The sequence below is a fragment of the Nerophis lumbriciformis genome, linkage group LG03, assembly GCF_033978685.3.
Source record: "Nerophis lumbriciformis linkage group LG03, RoL_Nlum_v2.1, whole genome shotgun sequence".
Classification (NCBI taxonomy): Eukaryota; Metazoa; Chordata; class Actinopteri; order Syngnathiformes; family Syngnathidae; genus Nerophis; species Nerophis lumbriciformis.
Genome location: NC_084550.2, coordinates 32131424 through 32149529, shown reverse-complemented (window position 1 = coordinate 32149529; position 18106 = coordinate 32131424). Strand labels below are relative to the sequence as shown.

The following is an 18106-nucleotide window of genomic DNA, read 5'->3' as shown; positions in this document are numbered from 1 at the left end:
CTTATTTAAAATATGTCTGCACATTCGGACAAGTAAAAATAAATCACTTTACAGTAACCTGCCTTGTGTTTTCCCAGGATGCATTGCAGGGATGCATTCACCACACCTGACAGAATGTCCGTGTGGCAAATTAAGCTCAGAAAACGGACAATCTAGACAAATCCAAGCTTTATTCAATAAGGACGTTGTTAAACGATTTTATTTATTCCTGGACAAATAAATCAAATATGAAAAGAGCTTCTGGCAAAAGTTTGGATGTAAAGAGTAGGTGTATTTCATGTAAAGAGGCACACTTCCAAGCTACCACTTACAGCTGATTGCATTCACCACACCTGACAGAATGTCCGTGTGGCAAATTAAGCGCAGAAAACGGACAATCTGAACAAATCCAAGCTTTATTCAAGTGCAAAGCAGAAGAAAAAAAACAGGAGAATTAGGGCTGGCTTTTTTTTTTTTAAAGCAGAGCGTTGGTCAAACTCTCGTCAAGTTTGAACCCCAAAAATGTGAGAAGAATAATTTATTTTCCCAGCTGGCTTAAAGTGGTCTTAAGCGTCATTGCCCAACGCCCAATAAAGACGTTGTTAAACAATATTATTTATTCCTGGACAAATAAATCAAACATAAAAAGAGCTTCTGGCAAAAGTTTGGATGTAAAGAGTAGGTGTATTTCATGTAAAGTTTGGATGTAAAGAGTAGGTGTATTTCATGTAAAGTTTGGATGTAAGAGTAGGTGTATTTCTTGAGCGTCATTGCCCAACGCCCAAGGCCAAGCTACCACTTACAGCCAATTGCATTCACCAAACCTAGAATATTCGTGTGGCAAATTAAGCACAGAAAACAGACAATCCAAACAAATCCAAGCTTATTTCAAGTGCAAAGCAGAAACAAAAATGAGAATCAGGGCTGTTTAAAAAAAAAGAAAAAAGCAGAGCGTTGGTCAAACTCTCGTCAAATTTAAACTGCAAAAATGTGAGAAGATTAATTTATTTTCCCAGCAGGCTTAAAGTGGTCTTGAGCGTTATTGCCCAACGCCCAATAAGGAAGTTGTTAAACAATATTATTTAGTCCTGGACAAATAAATCAAATATGAAAAGAGCTTCTGGCAAAAGTTTGGATGTAAAGAGTAGGTGTATTTCATTTAAAGATTGGATGTAAAGAGTAGGTGTATTTCATGTAAAGTTTGGATGTAAAGAGTAGGTGTATTTCATTTAAAGATTGTTGCAAAGAGTAGGTGTATTTCATGTAAAGTTTGGATGTAAAGAGTAGGTGTATTTCATGTAAAGTTTGGATGTAAAGAGTAGGTGTATTTCATGTAAAGTTTGGATGTAAAGAGTAGGTGTATTTCATGTAAAGTTTGGATGTAAAGAGTAGGTGTATTTTATGTAAAGTTTGGATGCAAAGAGTAGGTGTATTTCATGTAAACAGTAGGTGTATTTCATGTAAAGTTTGGATGTAAAGAGTAGGTGTATTTCATGTAAAGTTTGGATGTAAAGAGTAGGTGTATTTCGTGTAAAGTTTGGATGTAAAGATTAGGTGTATTTCATGTAAAGTTTGAATGTAAAGATTAGGTGTATTTCATGTAAAGATTGGATGTAAAAAGTAGGTGTATTTCATGTAAAGTTTGGATGTAAAGAGTAGGTGTATTTCATGTAAAGTTTGGATGTAACGAGTAGGTGTATTTCATGTAAAGTTTGTTGCAAAGAGTAGGTGTATTTCATGTAAAGTTTGGATGTAAAGAGTAGGTGTATTTTATGTAAAGATTGGATGTAAAGAGTAGGTGTATTTCATGTAAAGTTTGGATGTAACGAGTAGGTGTATTTCATGTAAAGTTTGTTGCAAAGAGTAGGTGTAGATCATGTAAAGTTTGGATTTAAAGAGTAGGTGTATTTCATGTAAAGTTTGGATGTAAAGAGTAGGTGTATTTCATTTAAAGATTGGATGTAAAGAGTAGGTGTATTTCATGTAAAGTTTGGATGTAAATAGTAGGTGTATTTCATGTAAAGTTTGGATGTAAAGAGTAGGTGTATTTTATGTAAAGATTGGATGTAAAGAGTAGGTGTATTTCATGTAAAGTTTTGATGTAAAGAGTAGGTGTATTTTATGTAAAGATTGGATGTAAAGAGTAGGTGTATTTCATGTAAAGTTTGGATGTAACAAGTAGGTGTATTTCATGTAAAGTTTGTTGCAAAGAGTAGGTGTAGATCATGTAAAGTTTGGATGTAAAGAGTAGGTGTATTTAATGTAAAGTTTGGATGTAAAGAGTAGGTGTATTTCATGTAAAGTTTGGATGTAAAGAGTAGGTGTATTTCATTTAAAGATTGTTGCAAAGAGTAGGTGTATTCCATGTAAAGTTTGGATGTAAAGAGTAGGTGTATTTCATGTAAAGTTTGGATGTAAAGAGTAAGTGTATTTCATGTAAAGTTTGGATGTAAAGAGTAAGTGTATTTCATGTAAAGAGTAGGTGTATTTCATGTAAAGTTTGGATGTAAAGAGTAGGTGTATTTCATGTAAAGTTTGGATGTAAAGAGTAGGTGTATTTTATGTAAAGTTTGGATGCAAAGAGTAGGTGTATTTCATGTAAACAGTAGGTGTATTTCATGTAAAGTTTGGATGTAACAAGTAGGTGTATTTCATGTAAAGTTTGTTGCAAAGAGTAGGTGTAGATCATGTAAAGTTTGGATGTAAAGAGTAGGTGTATTTAATGTAAAGTTTGGATGTAAAGAGTAGGTGTATTTCATGTAAAGTTTGGATGTAAAGAGTAGGTGTATTTCATTTAAAGATTGTTGCAAAGAGTAGGTGTATTCCATGTAAAGTTTGGATGTAAAGAGTAGGTGTATTTCATGTAAAGTTTGGATGTAAAGAGTAAGTGTATTTCATGTAAAGTTTGGATGTAAAGAGTAAGTGTATTTCATGTAAAGAGTAGGTGTATTTCATGTAAAGTTTGGATGTAAAGAGTAGGTGTATTTCATGTAAAGTTTGGATGTAAAGAGTAGGTGTATTTTATGTAAAGTTTGGATGCAAAGAGTAGGTGTATTTCATGTAAACAGTAGGTGTATTTCATGTAAAGTTTGGATGTAAAGAGTAGGTGTATTTTATGTAAAGTTTGGATGTAAAGAGTAGGTGTATTTCGTGTAAAGTTTGGATGTAAAGAGTAGGTGTATTTCATGTAAAGTTTGAATGTAAAGAGTAGGTGTATTTCATGTAAAGATTGGATGTAAAAAGTAGGTGTATTTCATGTAAAGTTTGGATGTAAAGAGTAGGTGTATTTCATGTAAAGTTTGGATGTAACGAGTAGGTGTATTTCATGTAAAGTTTGTTGCAAAGAGTAGGTGTATTTCATGTAAAGTTTGGATGTAAAGAGTAGGTGTATTTTATGTAAAGATTGGATGTAAAGAGTAGGTGTATTTCATGTAAAGTTTGGATGTAACAAGTAGGTGTATTTCATGTAAAGTTTGTTGCAAAGAGTAGGTGTAGATCATGTAAAGTTTGGATGTAAAGAGTAGGTGTATTTCATGTAAAGTTTGGATGTAAAGAGTAGGTGTATTTCATTTAAAGATTGGATGTAAAGAGTAGGTGTATTTCATGTAAAGTTTGGATGTAAATAGTAGGTGTATTTTATGTAAAGTTTGGATGTAAAGAGTAGGTGTATATTATGTAAAGATTGGATGTAAAGAGTAGGTGTATTTCATGTAAAGTTTGGATGTAAAGAGTAGGTGTATTTTATGTAAAGATTGGATGTAAAGAGTAGGTGTATTTCATGTAAAGTTTGGATGTAAAGAGTAGGTGTATTTTATGTAAAGATTGGATGTAAAGAGTAGGTGTATTTCATGTAAAGTTTGGATGTAACGAGTAGGTGTATTTCATGTAAAGTGTGTTGCAAAGAGTAGGTGTAGATCATGTAAAGTTTGGATGTAAAGAGTAGGTGTTTTTAATGTAAAGTTTGGATGTAAAGAGTAGGTGTATTTCATGTAAAGTTTGGATGTAAAGAGTAGGTGTATTTCATTTAAAGATTGTTGCAAAGAGTAGGTGTATTTCATGTAAAGTTTGGATGTAAAGAGTAGGTGTATTTCATGTAAAGTTTGGATGTAAAGAGTAGGTGTATTTCATGTAAAGTTTGGATGTAAAGAGTAAGTGTATTTCATGTAAAGAGTAGGTGTATTTCATGTAAAGTTTGGATGTAAAGAGTAGGTGTATTTCATGTAAAGTTTGGATGTAAAGAGTAGGTGTATTTCATGTAAAGTTTGGATGCAAAGAGTAGGTGTATTTCATGTAAACAGTAGGTGTATTTCATGTAAAGTTTGGATGCAAAGAGTAGGTGTATTTCATGTAAAGTTTGGATGTAAAGAGTAGGTGTATTTCGTGTAAAGTTTGGATGTAAAGAGTAGGTGTATTTCATGTAAAGTTTGAATGTAAAGATTAGGTGTATTTCATGTAAAGATTGGATGTAAAGAGTAGGTGTATTTCATGTAAAGTTTGGATGTAACGAGTAGGTGTATTTCATGTAGAGTTTGTTGCAAAGAGTAGGTGTATTTCATGTAAAGTTTGGATGTAAAGAGTAGGTGTATTTTATGTAAAGATTGGATGTAAAGAGTAGGTGTATTTCATGTAAAGTTTGGATGTAACGAGTAGGTGTATTTCATGTAAAGTTTGTTGCAAAGAGTAGGTGTAGATCATGTAAAGTTTGGGTGTAAAGAGTAGGTGTATTTCATGTAAAGTTTGGATGTAAAGAGTAGGTGTATTTCATTTAAAGATTGGATGTAAAGAGTAGGTGTATTTCATGTAAAGTTTGGATGTAAATAGTAGGTGTATTTCATGTAAAGTTTGGATGTAAAGAGTAGGTGTATTTTATGTAAAGATTGGATGTAAAGAGTAGGTGTATTTCATGTAAAGTTTGGATGTAAAGAGTAGGTGTATTTTATGTAAAGATTGGATGTAAAGAGTAGGTGTATTTCATGTAAAGTTTGGATGTAACGAGTAGGTGTATTTCATGTAAAGTTTGTTGCAAAGAGTAGGTGTAGATCATGTAAAGTTTGGATGTAAAGAGTAGGTGTATTTCATGTAAAGTTTGGATGTAAAGAGTAGGTGTATTTCATTTAAAGATTGGATGTAAAGAGTAGGTGTATTTCATGTAAAGTTTGGATGTAAATAGTAGGTGTATTTCATGTAAAGTTTGGATGTAAAGAGTAGGTGTATTTTATGTAAAGATTGGATGTAAAGAGTAGGTGTATTTCATGTAAAGTTTGGATGTAACGAGTAGGTGTATTTCATGTAAAGTTTGGATGTAAAGAGTAGGTGTATTTTATGTAAAGATTGGATGTAAAGAGTAGGTGTATTTCATGTAAAGTTTGGATGTAAAGAGTAGGTGTATTTCATGTAAAGTTTGGATGTAAAGAGTAGGTGTATTTTATGTAAAGATTGGATGTAAAGAGTAGGTGTATTTCATGTAAAGTTTGGATGTAACGAGTAGGTGTATTTCATGTAAAGTTTGTTGCAAAGAGTAGGTGTAGATCATGTAAAGTTTGGATGTAAAGAGTAGGTGTATTTCATGTAAAGTTTGGATGTAAAGAGTAGGTGTATTTCATTTAAAGATTGGATGTAAAGAGTAGGTGTATTTCATGTAAAGTTTGGATGTAAATAGTAGGTGTATTTCATGTAAAGTTTGGATGTAAAGAGTAGGTGTATTTTATGTAAAGATTGGATGTAAAGAGTAGGTGTATTTCATGTAAAGTTTGGATGTAACGAGTAGGTGTATTTCATGTAAAGTTTGGATGTAAAGAGTAGGTGTATTTTATGTAAAGATTGGATGTAAAGAGTAGGTGTATTTCATGTAAAGTTTGGATGTAAAGAGTAGGTGTATTTTATGTAAATATTGGATGTAAAGAGTAGGTGTATTTCATGTAAAGTTTGGATGTAACGAGTAGGTGTATTTCATGTAAAGTTTGTTGCAAAGAGTAGGTGTAGGTCATGTAAAGTTTGGATGTAAAGAGTAGGTGTATTTCATGTAAAGTTTGGATGTAAAGAGTAGGTGCATTTCATGTAAAGTTTGGATGTAAAGAGTAGGTGTATTTCATGTAAAGTTTGGATGTAAAGAGTAGGTGTATTTCATGTAAAGTTTGGATGTAAAGAGTAGGTGTATTTCATGTAAAGTTTGGATGTAAAGAGTAGGTGTATTTCATGTAAAGATTGGATGTAAAAAGTAGGTGTATTTCATGTAAAGTTTGGATGTAAAGAGTAGGTGTATTTCATGTAAAGTTTGGATGTAAAGAGTAGGTGTATTTCATGTAAAGTTTGGATGTAAAGAGTAGGTGTATTTCATGTAAAGTTTGGATGTAAAGAGTAGGTGTATTTCATGTAAAGATTGGATGTAAAGAGTAGGTGTATTTCATGTAAAGTTTGGATGTAAAGAGTAGGTGTATTTCATGTAAAGTTTGGATGTAAAGAGTAGGTGTATTTCATGTAAAGATTGGATGTAAAAAGTAGGTGTATTTCATGTAAAGTTTGGATGTAAAGAGTAGGTGTATTTCTTGAGCGTCATTACCCAATGCCCAACACTTTACGGGAGGGTCCCCTGGGTCTACCGCTCACACGGACACTAAAGGGTCATGGCGCCATTGGCGCTTCACAATACCTCAAAAGTGTCACATGACACCTGAGAAATTCATTTGTCGTTGAATAAAAATTATTTCACTTCCATTTTCTCTTCCTTTACAAGATGTCTATCAGGGGGGCCAAACTCATTCCGTTGTTTATTTATTTTATTGATGTATTTATTTGACAGGGACAGTACAATGAAACATGTCAAAGTACAGAAGACTTTTAGAACCAAAAAATAATTGACCCTATTTGTGCGTACTACACCCAGTTCTAGTACTCACACTTCTCATTTTCCTTAAGCCATTTCTTCAGTTTTGTGGAGAGAAGTTTAACCGTGACTTTAACTCCAGTGGCAAAGACTTCCACAGATGTGAGACCTTCACTGAGAACCCAGACTGACCCAGAGTGGTCCAGACTGACCCAGAGTGGTCCGCCACTGTGTCTTAATATTTATTAAGACACTTAAAATAGCTTTAAAAAATGAGAAATGTATAGAACAGCCCCTTGTAACAGCGAATAATTTTTTAAACAATTACTAGATTTTTTTCATATAGATTTTTACTTACACTGTAAAAAAAAATATATATATATATATATATATATATATATATATATATATATATATATATATATATATATATATAGATTTGACTGTCAAAACTGACAAATCAGTCACCAGACTTGTATTGTAAAATATCCTGTTTTGTACAAATTATTACTGTCAATGGAAAAACAATACAAGTGTTTTTTTTAACGGCAAAAACTGGCAGCACAGAATTTTACTGTAATATTTACTATGGGCCAAAACTCTCAGCTCCTAAAGTAATGCTGCATCAAAATCAATTATTTTATTAATTATGCATTGTCACATATTTGCTAAATATTGCAATTGTTGTGGTTTCCCATTAAAACATGTTTTTGGTTTTATACTAATGGCATTAAAACATAATCCAAATATTAATAAACAGTTAAAAAATACACATATGTTGTCAAGTGACATGCAATTCTTATATTATTTCATATTCATATTTCAGAGTGAATGCTTGAGTTGCATAATTGGCATATCGCTCTAATTGGACGTAAATATGATATTTGTATTCAGAGGTGTTGAAAATGTTGCAACATGAAGCCTGAAGATGGTTTATTTAAGTCCCAACAAGTGTGCACATCCCTGACTCGGGGATTCCAGGGAGAGTCCAAGTCCCGCCTGGCGTAATGCGACTCAGTCAGAGGCCGGCGCCCTCTGCTGGCTGCACGGAGGAACTGCAGCACAAATGCATGTATTGGTTGTGGTGTGACTGACAAGACTTCTTGTCTTCTGCTGACAGAACCTTCTGGATACATCAACATGTGGAAAAAGTCCAAGGCGAGCGATCAGACAGCCATCGGGCAGACGGGTAAGTGCCTTCGCCAAGTGGGGAGAGTACCTTTACCTTTTTCTAATTCCTGGTATTGGTAATCGATACTGGTCCTCAATGTTTGGCACTTTAGTGTGTGTTGATAAATAGTCCTTCTTTTTAATAGAACTATCTCATTTATTGGATGAACATTTACAAATGAGCTGACTGTGATAACTTCTATCTATTTTTTTACTTTTGTTGCCGTTGGAAATTGCAACATCCGCTCTCAGTGCTGCTAGAGTGGTGGCCATACAAACATAATGTATCAGGTTTACTGTGAGCAACATCAGCAGAGTATTATGATGGCAGTATTGCTCAAAAAGTACTGATACACTCTTAGAAATAAAAGTGCTAAGTAGAACCATATAAGGTTCTTCGGCTCGTCCTCATAGGAGAACCCTTTTTGGCTCCAGGTAGAACCTTTTTATAAAGGTTCCACTTGGAACCCTTTTGGAGGGTTCTACCTAGAACCCAACATGAAGGGTTATACCTAGAACTGTGTGTGTAAGGTTCCACCCAGAACCCCCCATGAGAGGTTCTACAAAGAACCCACGCAGGGAGTTCCACTAAGAACTCTTTCATGTTTCAAAGGTTTCATCTAGACCTGACACAGGGGGTTCTAAAAACATCCCTTTTCAAAGGTTTTCACCGATAACGTCTTGTCTTCTGAGGGTTCTATAAAGAACCATGTTGTATTCTACAGATCAGTTTAGTTAATATTATATTGTGGTCATTTATCATGTTGACATTGAACAAACATTCAAAACATTTTAATGTGAAAAACATTTATTTAAAGATAGTCCAACAAAACAGGAGAGGCTGTGTCGGTCCCAGGGGAGAACAGGTCAAAAGTCAGCATAGGTCCAGTGGAATCAGCAACATGACAGGCCAGACATATCATGCTGTCCTCAGTAGGTGAATTTGTGTAAATAAATCTCCAGCAATGGTGACATGGCAGAAAGAGACACAAAATAGTTTTAGTTCAATCAATCCAAGGTGCACTTACTGCATTTACTGCGCCTTATTGTAAGCTATCTACAAACAATAAAATAATGCATGGTCCAATGAAAAGAATCAGTGTACATACTGTATGTACTAATTGTGACAGTGGAACAGAATCATGAGAAAGTGAGGGAATCCCACAAAGTTTTCACATTGATTTAAATAATGTTGAAATACTTTTCAGTGTTATGTAACAAGTACTCAAAATGTTACGTATTGTAACAATAATGGAAGTCTAGGGACGTCATTATGCCAAAATCAAACAAAATGTATTGGTCCAAAATATGTATTAAATATGGGATATTTTTTTTATCAATATGTACAAACAAAGGGCAGCAGCAGGAATTTGACCATTAACAAGAACATAAAGCATGAAATCCCATGCTGCAACACATCTACTCACTACTCCCCACTTCCGACACAGTTGTATAGTCTCTTCACTGAAATGGGTACAACACTGTGGTCCTTGATCCCCAACACAAATATTTCAATGAAAATAAGAGTTTTTCTCAGTTCCTTTGGGTACTGGACAGCAAAAACAAAATAGAGTGACATTAATGCACTCATAGCATATGATATGTCCATGCTGCTGTCCTCAGTCAAAACCTGTATACCATCCATGTATAGGGTTATCCTTTGTGCCTGCAAAGGGTTCCCCTCGTATGTGTTGTGGAGCATGATTGCTAGAGTAGGCACGCTTGGCTCCTATGCAATAAAAACAGATACATGTCAGTAAATAAAACCTGCTGTGAAAACAGCAAAATGACTCAATGTTGCCATAATATGGATAATGCCAATTCCTAAATCTTGACCTTAAATGCAGTATTCACCGCCAGTAGAGTGTATAGAAAGGATGAATCCTCTCTGAAAATGGAAGGCAGCAGTAGAATTGCTGCATCCCTAATGAGTCCTGAGGAAATAAAATTATTCTGTAATATTTTTTGTTTTTCAGAAATACAGATTGTGGCTCCTATAGATACACATATAGGCCTAGATACCTCGTCTTACTGAATCATCCAGGCAGACATTGATTGCCCTCTGGCAGCAGTCTTTTAAGTCACACATAGATGCTCTTTGAACCATCTTCGTTGCCATTCGATCCAGCTCTGTGACCATTCTGCGATCAGCTTCTACAAGGAATTGCTCCTTCATCTCCCCAGAAGCTGTAAGGAGGGATAAAAAGTGTCATCTCAAAATACTTGATGATCATAAATGAAATAACACACATACAATTAAATATGGTCAATTCAATGCTTGAAGATACCAACTATTTTAGGAAGCTTCAGTGCGGCAAACTTTTTGATGATTTCCTCTGCCTTGGCAGTTGCCATGAAAGTCTTTCGGTATGCATAGGTTCGTCTCATTCTCTCCTTTAAAGAGTTCAGATCTGGGTGTACCTTAAGCATCTCTGTAGACATTTCATTGGTATGAGCTTCAATGCTCCTTTCATCCTCTCTACATTCTTCACTCTCCTGAGCCTATATGCATTCAAGAAAAATGACAAGCAATATAGTAAGAGGTAACCATTAAGATGAGGTGTACATGTTTTTTAAAAAGTTATATAATATGGAAGAATCATCCTCTCTGTAACCTTCGTCTTGTGTTATCTTTCTGCTACCACTATGTTGGAGACCAAGCTCAAGCCCAGTCTCCCTGCTCCTCCTACCCGCACATTAGTGTGTGCTCAACATGGATGTATTAGATCCATGGTGCTCACCAGCCCACCCATCCCTCCAAAGACGAGCTGGATGGCGACCGCAACGCCGCTACCGACAACGTTAAAGCTCCTTCTAATATTGACAATTTATACTATAATATTTCATTAAAATAACAACTACGATAACCTTTTTAGGATGTTTCAAGATTAATTGTACAAATATATTGTAACCTATTTTGTTATGGCAGCTCTCAGCAGAGCTTTGTCAGGTATTGTATTGTTTGACCACAATACAATTTGTTTGTTTGTTTTCTACAAGAAAACAAACAAATAAGCAAACGAACAAAACATAACAAGAAACAAATGCTTAGTCCACCTTTTACCATAAAAGTCCTCAGCTAGGGTCAAGCATGCTGAAATAAGATATTATATTTAGCTCACCTTGATTCTCGGAAGTTTCTTCTGTTCTCTCTCCTGTTCTTCTTTGTTCTGTTCTGTTCTGTTCACAGTAATCACTATTGGTATGTCACACCTGGTTTGTAGGCAGGGAAGACCAGACCATGTGGTGCAATCCATGGGGCAACCAGCTCTTAACTCACACATGACAGCCACCATCATGCCAGCTCCCTGGCCCAACACACCAAACCTTGCCCTTTCCCCTGGGAGATCAGGGTTCAATTCCCAGCATCAACAAACCCTGATGTAGTAGCCTAAAAGTCAGCATTACAGTGCGATTTTTGCATCAGTTAAGGCTTGGCCTCTGACATCAAAGACCGTTGTCTATCAATGAATTTATGTGCAGCTTCACAACTCGACTAAGCCAGTCAGCAGCCATGGGATGAGGCCGATCATGGAAACGTATGAGGAGGAGACAAATACATGAGTAAAATTGTCTGTAAAATAAGTGTTTAATATTTTTTAAATTGTCTGTCACTAATCCACATATCACCTCAGTATGCATTAACATGGTCACTCTGCATCAACCAGGCCTTGAACTCACAACTTCAAACTGTATCCCTAGATCACCTGACTTGTAACAAACTTTCAAAAGCCTTTGTCCAGTGAGTTGTATAGATCACTTAGATGCCCCAGAAAGAGGGGTTATATCCTTGCTGCAGGGACCCCCTTGCTTATTCTTTGCTGTGTGTCATTTCCTCCTGAAGAAGGGAGTAGTGTAACTAAACTAAATAAACACAATTATAACTGCTGCGCAGCGATGGGTCGGGTCCGGGCGATTTTTGGCAAATTAAGGCAATTCTGAGCAACAAACAGGAGAACAGGAAGGCAAGACAGTTGACATTATAATGTTCCTTTTGCACCAGTTGAGGCTAAAATCCACAAAAATAGAACCAAAGACTGTGGTCTATCATGCTGAGCTAATTGGCAAGTGACAATTCAACAGTGGCTTCACAAATTGATTAAGCCATTCACTGTTGTGCATGCAGATTTGAAATCACTGTAAATATATCAGTTATCAAGACAAAAATCTGAAAATACACATATTGCATCTAGACAGAATGGAGATATTGGTAATTTGATTTTTTAATTGATTCAATTTGCTCCATAAGTTAATAACTGCTGTTTAATCTACCATGACTCTAAAATGTATATGTTTGCTTCACAAAGACCATCTGGCATTTTCATGAGCTGTCATCACCACCTTTGTCAGGGCTTGAACTCAGGTTCTTTGGCACCAAGAACCAGCTCCTAAATCACTGAGCTAATTCTCAAACGGAATCACCAGCCAGACAGCAGTTGTCAAGGCAGATTTAAAAAATGGTCCTCCCAGTCACAGCTAATCTTTGCCTGAGTCAACAAGATTTGCTGATGAAGATCTTGCTTTCTTATAATTAATGGTTGTGGAAATAAATTGGTAACAGAACATTTCAGTTATAGGACTGCCATTATTTGTATGTCTGATCAGAAGGTGTAAGGTAATAGACTAGTATGGTGGACCTGATGACTGAAGGCAGCCAGCTGGTTAGCTCAGTCGCTATTGCCAGTGACTTTAGACTGGGTGGCAGGTGTTCAAATCCCAAGAGGGGCAATTATGTTACAGTTTGATCAACAGGATCTGGGGAAGAATAGCTTGCTTTAAAATAAACAAACAAATTGTATATGAAAAGTATTTGTATCAGTAGTCACAAGGAAATGTATTTTGCACCATTATTGGCAAATGTTATCAGGAAGTATGTCCCTGGTGACACAGGATCTTACCCATGCTTTCAACAATCCCTAAAGAACCCTTTCTTCCAAAAACGGTTCTCTGGATCAAAATAGTTCTTACTGGAACCCTTAGTGTTAGTGAGAACCCTTTTAAAACCAATTATTCAGAAAAAGGGTTTTAAAAGGTTCTCTGGATCAAAATGGTTCTTACTGGAACCATTAGCGTTACCAAGAACCCTTGAAAAACCCTTTCTTCGGGAAAGGGTTTTTCAGAAGCAAATGGTTCCAGTTAGAACCTCAGCCCTTGTAGAAGAACCCTTTTGGAACCCTTATTTCTAAGAGTGTACACACTGGAACCCTTGAATTGTTTAAATAACAATATATATATTATAAATAATAATAATTGTGTGAATGCTCCAAACATTCACACATAAAGTTTCTACACCAAAATTAATCTATTTATTATTCAACTTCTACATCTTATTCTTCTTCTCCAGGATTTGGCGTGCTCTACCTTGCACATTTTTCATCCGATTCAAACCGTTCTAACTTCAAACTGTTCAGCCTATTCGGAATCGCAGACTTTCCCTTGAAAAATTCCCAGATTTCCCAGAATTCCAGGTTTCCCGGGACATTTTTCCCCATTCAAAATGAATTGACCATTTTTCAAACTTCCACCATTTCCACATCTTTCAACCGATTCAAACCATTCAACACATTTTACCATTCTGGTAATTCAAACTTCCTCTTTTCCAAGTTGAAAAAAATTCCAGGGTTTTCCAGAATTCCTGCTTTTCCAAAGCCCTATTTCCACCCTTTTTTCTGGGGACTACTCCTTCCACATTTTTCAACCCAGTTCAACCGTTCCACCGTCAAAACATTCCTCTTAATCAGGACACAAAACAAAGTTGTTTTTTGAACTGGAAAAATTCCCGGTTTTCCCTGAAATTCCAGGAATTCCGTAATGCCATTTCTCAATTCAACATGTTACTACTTCAATATTTCTATACCGATTTGAAAAATTCCAACACCAACCATTTCAACTCATTCAGAACATTCAAGATGTTTACCTTTTTTTTTTTTTTATTCCCACTTTTCCCAAATTTTTGGAAAATTCCCATTGAAATCAAGGGGACATTCTTCAAAGTTCCACATTTCCCACATTTTCAATCTAATTCAAACTGTTCCGACTTCAAAATATTCAGCCTGTTTCAGCTTACTTCAACAATTAAAAAAAAAATTCCAGGATTTCAGTTCAACTTCAGCATCGGAGCATTCACACGCAATTCCTTCAGGAATTCCCTCATCTAGTTCACTGGTAGTAATTATTTTATTCGTTTTATTAGTTAAACTTTTATGGTTAGTTTTTTAGCACTTTAGTTTTTATTTAAATGAAAAGTGTGTTGCAAATAAAATGTATTTGTTTTTATTATTTCTGGAGGGCATTCTACTCTTTGGTCGTCCGACTCTGTTCAGCGGTCCTTGAATGCACCATTGAACCACATTTGTCTGGTTTCTCTCGGATTATTCAACACAGCTCGTAGGCTCTATGTTCAAATGTTATCTCAGGCAATATTGTGTTTATATACGTTTAGATCGAGGTATTTACTATGTCGGTTCCAAATGTTGTTTTCATTTTAGCATTCAAGCTAGTGCCATCATTAACGTGCAGTTATCGATCACGGTTGTTTCGATCTTTTTAATCCAAAACGTTCATGTTAGCCGTCTGTTTTGTCATTCTCACCATTTATCGCTACATCCCTAGTTGGAGACTCCGAGTCTGCGACTGGACTTGAGGTCACCCGCACCCAGGTACCGCAATACGGCACCGTTGGACTATACGTGAATCGGTGCCAGGTAGAACCGCCGAGATTGAGGAGCGAACTCGGTGCCCATCCCTAGTCAGCTGTGTCTTTTCCAAGCAGCCATTCAGACAATCTGAGGACCAAATAAAACCATTGTTGAATATTAAAAGGCGGAGAGCAGAAAAACCACCAAGAAGCTGACTTGCGGTATCTTTTTTGAAGAAAAAGCTGTTTTTTTTTTTTGATACTACAAGGAATCTTTTTTCCACGATTTCACAGACTTGACGAGGACTAAGGCCCAACAAGTTGTGTTGGACTTCTTCCAGTTGGTGCCAGAAGACGCAAACATTTGTATCTTCATCCCGTGTTGTTTTGAAGGACGGTGATGTGTATTCCGTGCCTTGTCAGCCCCGTCCGGACAGAAGAGATGTTGGAGACGCTTAACTGAACCAAAAGTTGCTTTATTACAAGCGAGTGTCATTATACAGGTCTGCAGTACCTGGAGGAGGTCAAGTCAAAAAATTAGGCACTCCTAACTTGGAGGAGCCGAACCACAGTTTTATATTCCTTCTTTCTCTGTCTGGGTGTGTGTTAATTCAGGAGAGTACGACCTGTAGGTGTCCGTGTGTAAGTGACTGGGAAGACAACAGATGTGTACCATAACTTGTAGGTTGACGTTTAAGATAAGCATGGAGTCTCTCCTCCAGGATAGAGCTATCACTTTTGCATTCCGAAGCCTGGTTTTATTGCCTCTTCTCATGAGAGAGTTAACCCAGTCCACATACAAATGTCAAACTAAGGCTCCTTAATGTATGATGGGCTCAACCAATATTTACTTAAACCTGGTGGTTGGCTTTCTCCAAGTTGAACACAAGCATTCACCATATGTAGAACATAATATGAGTTAATTCATTCACTTCAACGGTCACCACGATCCCAAGCCAGATGATCCATCCATCCATCCATCTTCGCGGGGGCAGCAGACTAAGCAGGGAAGCCCAGACTTCCCTCTCCCCAGCCACTTCGTCCAGCTCTTCACGAGGGATCCCGAGGCGTTCCCAGGCCAGCCGGGAGACATAGTCTTCCCAACGTGTCCTGGGTCTTCCCCGTGGCCTCCTACCGGTCGGACGTTCCCCAAACACCTCCCTAGGGAGGCGTTCGGGTGGCATCCTGACCAGATGCCCGAACCACCTCATCTGGCTCCCTTTGATGTGGAGGAGCAGCGGCTTTACTTTGAGTTGCTCCTGGATGATGGAGCTTCTCACTCTATCTCTAAGGGAGAGACCCGCCACCCGGCGGAGGAAACTCATTTGGGCCGCTTGTACCCGTGATCTTGTCCTTTCGGTCATAACCCAAAGCTCATGACCATAGGTGAGGATGGGAACGTAGATCGACCGGTAAATTGAGAGCTTTGCCTTCCGGCTCAGCTCCTTCTTCACCACAACGGATCGATACAGCGTCCGCATTACTGAAGACGCCGCACCGATCCGCCTGTCGATCTCACCATCCACTCTTCCCTCACTCGTGAACAAGACTCCCAGGTACTTGAACTCCTCCACTTGGGGCAAGATCTCCTCCCCAACCCGGAGATGACACTCCACCCTTTTCCGGGCGAGAACCATGGACTCGGACTTGGAGGTGCTGATTCTCATCCCAGTCGCTTCACACTCAGCTGCGAACCGATCCAGTGAGAGCCACGCCAGATGAACGGGCGCTCAAATGACCGTCCTTGGAATCGTTTCTTGAGCATCGTTTTCTCCCAAGCTGTGAACTTCTTGGACCATCCATGGCAAAAACTCTACTTCCTGTTCATTATCTTGTGACTAACCGTGTTCCACCTGTGCGTCTTTCCTTCCTGTGCCTCCCATTCCTGGCTCATGAGGTCTATTGTAGCGTGTGTGTGTGTGTGTGTATGAACCTGGTCCACAATCCTGCCAAGTTCCAACATACCCAGGTGCTTTTCTCAGGGTTAATACTAAACTGACCTGTTGCTTCTCCTGCTGTTAAGCGGGCGATACGGAGGGAGGTCCCCAGGACGACAAAGGTATGTGCGTGGAAGGAAGAATGACACCGCACAAACAATTCACTGTGTGTGAGTGCATGTGTTGGTCGCCTGCATGGCCTTTCAACTACCAAGACGCTGGCATCCAAAGCGGGTCCACAAATTCAGTCGACCATTTAGATTTTTCCACTCCGAATATCTTCGGCTATTTCCGGAGATTGACATCAGTGTAGTAACACTTCTGCACTCTGGCCATATTATCAGGGCAGTCATACTGGAAATACACAAAAATTGTAAAGAAATGTGCTGTTTATCATTCACAATCCTTATGTAAGACAAGAACACATATGATTTTATTTTGTATGCATTCCAAATGGTAAATAAATATCTAAAAATTGAGTCAACATGTAGGGGGGTCCTCTCATTATACTCTCTAAAAACATCCAGAAACAAAATGTACCAAATATGAGTGATATTGTTATTATAAGCGCTAACACAGACGGACTATTTTAGCCAAGCATCGATAGCAGTGAGCTCATGCTAGCTTACGCTGTTATTGTTGACACACTATTAGCTGTTTCTGCTTAATCTAAAACTTGCTAAAAGTAAATTTTAGATTATAAATCATGCATCTCTCACCTGCTAGTAGACAAATGTGGCCATGGAAAATCATCAAAAAAGACCCCAAGAGAAACTTCCTGTAGCAACTTCTTTTAACCCTTTGTGAGGATTGCGATTAAATCTTCATCTAAACATGATTAGCTAAGCGTTCCGTCGGTCGAGAGGAAATAAGTAAGTGTATTATGGTTTATTATGGTTAGTTTGTATGTTTAGCACTTAGCAATGATGCTAATGCTATAGTGTCACAATAAAGCTGCATCCATCGCTCGGCTTCTAAAACTTATTGCTCATCCTCTTTGTGTTCGGGCTCAAAAAATATAAGGTTCTGGATCATAATTGTTCCCAAAGTAATGGTTGTTGTCTCTCACAAAGTCTGCTTGATTGGAGCTTATTGACTACAATAGCGGACGCACACACATTTTCAGGACTTATGCAGATCCCAAATACACATCAGCAGGCACCAGAAGGCAAGAAAAGTTGGTTTTGCATAATATTGCCAAACAAAACACCAGATAATGTCTCCTAAAAGGTGCCTTTTTGGGGTCCTTATACACACACCATAATAATACCGTATGTTGAAGCACAGTACGTCTGACTATGGTAGTCGGAATGCTCCAACAATCCATCAAAAAGTTGTTTTTGCATAATATTACCAAACAAAATGCCAGATAATATGTCTCCTAATACAGTAGGGGTCATTTTGGGGTCCTTATGCACACACCATAATAATTCCGTATGTTGAAGCACAGTACGTTTGACTATGGTAGTGCGACAATCCATCAAAAACGTGTTTTTGCATAATACTGCCAAACAAAGTGCCAGATAATATATCTCCTTAAAGGTGCAATTTTGCGGTCTT

General features: G+C 37.4%; 1 protein-coding gene across 1 annotated transcript in view; it reads left to right on the top strand.

Moving 5' to 3' along the window:
• Window positions 1–7809: 7809 nt before the first annotated feature.
• Window positions 7810–18106, top strand: part of LOC133577018 (immunoglobulin-like and fibronectin type III domain-containing protein 1) — a 66199-nt gene continuing 55902 nt past the window's right edge. The window contains exons 1-2 of the mRNA XM_072912902.1: window positions 7810–7874; window positions 7923–7991. Coding sequence (XP_072769003.1) covers window positions 7810–7874; window positions 7923–7991 — 134 coding nt within the window. The remainder of the gene's footprint in view (window positions 7875–7922; window positions 7992–18106) is intronic.